This window comes from Galeopterus variegatus, unplaced genomic scaffold (assembly GCF_000696425.1).
Source record: "Galeopterus variegatus unplaced genomic scaffold, G_variegatus-3.0.2 Scaffold48340, whole genome shotgun sequence".
NCBI classification, from domain to species: domain Eukaryota; kingdom Metazoa; phylum Chordata; class Mammalia; order Dermoptera; family Cynocephalidae; genus Galeopterus; species Galeopterus variegatus.
This window is the reverse complement of record NW_007774451.1, coordinates 1-4049: the sequence shown is the minus strand read 5'-3', so window position 1 is coordinate 4049 and position 4049 is coordinate 1. Positions and strand designations below refer to the sequence as shown.

General features: G+C 40.9%; 1 protein-coding gene across 1 annotated transcript; it reads right to left on the bottom strand.

The window, feature by feature from the left end:
- Positions 1–215: 215 nt before the first annotated feature.
- On the bottom strand, positions 216–1160 carry LOC103584265 (histone deacetylase 3-like; the record flags this gene model as incomplete). Its single annotated transcript, XM_008565331.1, has 4 exons — positions 216–349; positions 741–796; positions 912–968; positions 1079–1160. Coding segments are annotated over 4 exons (329 nt in total), but the record flags the coding sequence as incomplete, so codon positions are not given.
- Positions 1161–4049: the final 2889 nt, after the last annotated feature.

Sequence of the window (4049 nt, the reverse complement as noted above, 5' to 3'; positions counted from 1 at the left end):
ACACAATAAATACAAATAGTGGTGAGTGCTCTGAGAGAAACAAACAGGGTGAGGTGACAGAGTAATGGGGAAGGAGGTGATTACAGTAACTAGAATGGTCGGGAAAGGCTTCTCTGAGGAGGGGACATGTGAGCTGAGAACAGAAGGCTTAGAAGGAGGAAGTCATGGTAAAGAGCTGAGGGGTGCAAAATGGATAGTAATGCCTATTCCCATACCTGTGCCAGGGAAGAAGTAATTTCCGTATTTGTGGAAGGACACTGTCATGACCCGGTCAGTGAGGTAGAAGGCTTCCTGAACCCCGTCACCATGGTGGATGTCAATATCAATGTAGAGCACCCGAGGGTGGTACCTGGGATGGGGTCAAAGCCAGGGTCTGAGGTAGAGGTGAACCCTCCAACCCACTCCTCCCAAACACAGGGTCTGGAATTATGAAGAGTTTGCTTCTGCCCAAGTCACCTGAAACCTAATACCACCAGTTCCCTAAGGGCAACTCTGGGGCTCCAGCCTGGAGGCTGGAGGCAGGGACAGGAGAGGGATGTGCAGAGAAGGCTGAAATGTGAGTAGGCAGTAGCAAATCTGCTACTGCAGAAGAGAGGAAGAAGCAGCCTAAGTAAAGCTTCAAGAAATGGGGAGAAGCAAGTGGAGGAGGAAGAGGTCAGGGTCAGGGCCAGGGCAAAGTCTTGGGGACCTGATCAGCTAAGAGTCCTGTAAGTGCCCCCACTTCCTCCTGGGCTACTTACTTGAGCAGCTCCAGGATGCCAATTACAATGTCATTGACATAGCAGAAGCCAGAGGCCTATGGCAAAACAATGATCTTATAAACGGAGGAACAAGTCTTCCATGCAACTGCCCCTGCTATCACCCTGACCATCTACCTGAGAGTGGCCACTGTCTCCCCCATCTTCACTCACCTCAAACTTCTTGGCATGGTGTAGACCACCAGCCCAGTTAATGGCAATATCACAGATCTGAAAGAGAAACACCCAATTTACAGTCTTCTTCCCGCCTATCCCCAAAGCTGAGGCTCTGAGTCCTGGGAACCATAGGAAAGAGGGAACAGAACTTGGGACTATGTCACCTTGTTGTTCAGCTGGGTTGCTCCTTGCAGAGATGCACCTGTGTAACGGGAGCAGAACTCAAAGAGTCCGGGAAACACTGGGCTGCAGTGAAGAGGAGCAAGTTAGAACCCTCTTTCCTCTTTCCTATACCTCCCTCCCCACCCTAAATTCCTTCATTTTCCATTTTTCAGTAACCCTCTCTCCCCCTCCTACATATCTGAGCTATCTGCAAATTTATTCAACAAATATTTTAGACCAAACCATGTGCCAAGCCCTGTGCAAGGCACCAGATGAAAAGCAAAGAAGCATTTAACTGTCAGGGAGTTTGTACCCTAGCTTGGGAGAAAAGCAAGTAGCTTCTAAGTACTTGAGTATAATACACGAAGAAAGGAAATGAGCCGAGAGAAAACATGAGCTCTGTTTTTCTTCTATGTGTAACACATTTTAACATAATGTTCAATAATCTTTATAGTCACACTTTTTTTTTTTTTTTTTTTTTTAGATGACCGGTAAGGGGATCTTAACCCTTGACTTGGTGTTGTCAGCACCACGCTCAGCCAGTGAGCGAACCGGCCATCCCTATATGGGATCCGAACCCGTGGCCTTGGTGTTATCAGCACCGCACTCTCCCGAGTGAGCCACGGGCCAGCCCCCTATAGTCACACATTTTAAAGAAAAAATTATATTCCTGTATACATGAAACAGTAATAATGAAATAACCCACAGAAAGCCCTTAGCAGTGTGTGGTACCTGGTAAAGCTTTAGTAAATGTTAGCTATAATTATTACCACCTACATTCTTTATAAAAAGAAGAGGCTTGAAGACAGACACAAAAGGCTATATTACTGTATGACTCCATCTACATAACATTCTGGGAAAGGTAAAATATAAGGACAAACATTTAATCAATAGTTGCCTGGAGCTAAGGTGGAGAAAACGGATTGACTACAAAAAGGTATGAGGGACCTTTGTGGGGTTACAGAAATATTCTATACCTTGATACATTCTATCGAAACTCTCAGAACTGTTACAGCTAAAAAAGGTGAATTTTACTGTACACAAATTATACCTTCATAATCCTGACTTTAAAGAAAGGAAAGGCTTAAAAAATTCCTAGTTTTAGGTCTCCAAGAAATAGTGCAGCTGATATATTTGACCATATGAAAAACAGAATTGTAGGGAGTTTTATACTTTCTCAAGAGATTTGGAAAGTATTAGTGATTGATACCTAGAAAACTAAGCAAGTGAAAAAATTAATGCAATTTTCAGCTCCAGGGAAAAACAAAAAGTTGTACAAGAAAATAGAGTAAATCAAAGTAAATGATTTGGCTCAATAGTAAGTGATTTTTTCATAGTGATAATAATGTAAACATAAAATACTGGTTTATTAAAAAATTGTGATATAACTATATTGTGAAGCTGGGAGGGGAGGGGAAGCCAGAATGATGGTAGGAGAAGACTATCCCATACTAAGAGCTTAATAGACAATGCCTAAACTAATAAAGGAAGAAATAACAGTAAGAGACAATACAGTAGGGTAGCATGATTATGAGCCCAGATTCTGGAGCTAGCCTACCTAGGTTCAAATCCTGACTCTTTGCATAACAAATGCTGGTGAGGATGCAGAGAAAGGGGAACCCTCCTTCACTGTTGGTGGGACCATAAATTAGTGTTTTATAGAAAACAGTACGGAGGTTCCTCAAACAACTACAGATAGAACTGCCATACTATCCAGCAATCCTACTGCTAGGTATATACCCAAAGGAATGGAAAGCATCATGTCAAGAGGACACCTGAACTCTCATGTTTATCACAGTTCTGTTTACAATTGCTAAGAGTTGGAACCAACCTAAATGACCATCGACGGATGACTGGATAAGGAAAACGTGATATATATATACTCAAAAGAATACCAATCTGCCATAAAAAAGAATGAAAATTCTGCCACTTGCAGCAACATGGACGAACTTAAAGAAAATTATGTTAAGTGAAATAAGCCAGGCACAGAAAGAGAAATACCACATGTCCTCACTCATAAGTGGGAGCTAAAAAAAAAAATAAACAAATTTTTAAAAAAAGAAAGATACAATGATCACAATAACGCATTGAACTTTCAAAAGGAGAGAACAGAACTGGTTATCAGAGGTGGGAAAGGGAGAGGGGGAAGAGGAGTTAGCAAGAAATTGGTAAAGGCCACAAAAAATGATTACATTGTGTAATGTTTAATATACTAATCATCCTGATTTGAACACCACATACTGCATACCAGTACTGATATTCAATTCAATGTAGTACCCACAGATATGTACAATCAATTATGTTTCAATAAAAAAGTAAATAAATAAAAACAAATCCTAGCTCTTTAACACCTACTAATGAATATGAGGGTGGGCAAACTGTTTAACCTTTCTGTGCCTAATTGTCCTCATCTATAAAATAGAGACAATAGACCCTACTTGATAGGGATTGTTGAGAGTAAATGAGCTAATGGCTATAAAGCATTTAGAATAGTACCTAGCACATGGTAGGTATTACCTAAGTATTACAGATTAGCAGCAGCAGTAGCAGATTAATATTATTTTGAAATCCAAAGATAAATACCAGAAGAAACAGGTAAAGGAGCTGAAAGTGGCTGCCACTGGGAGAGAGATTTAGGGTTGGGAAGGATAGGTCTGCCCTAACCCTTGTAGTATGATTCAGCTATTTATATTAGATTACTTTGAAAACAATCAGAAATTAATTAAAAGGGAAAAAAAGGGAAGGAAAATCCCTGATTCTCATCTGAAACACAGATAAGCACAACTGTAGCTTAAGGTTGACGAATGCTGCACAAAAGGACCCAAGGTAGTATTCTCTAACCACACAAAGAGCATCTTTAGGGCCCCAGCTGTGGCCTAAGGACTGACTCTGCATTCCCAGCTCTACAAAGTAAACTCAAAAATAGCAGCAGGAACAGTAACCAAAAAAAAAAAAAAAAAAAAAAAAACCCCC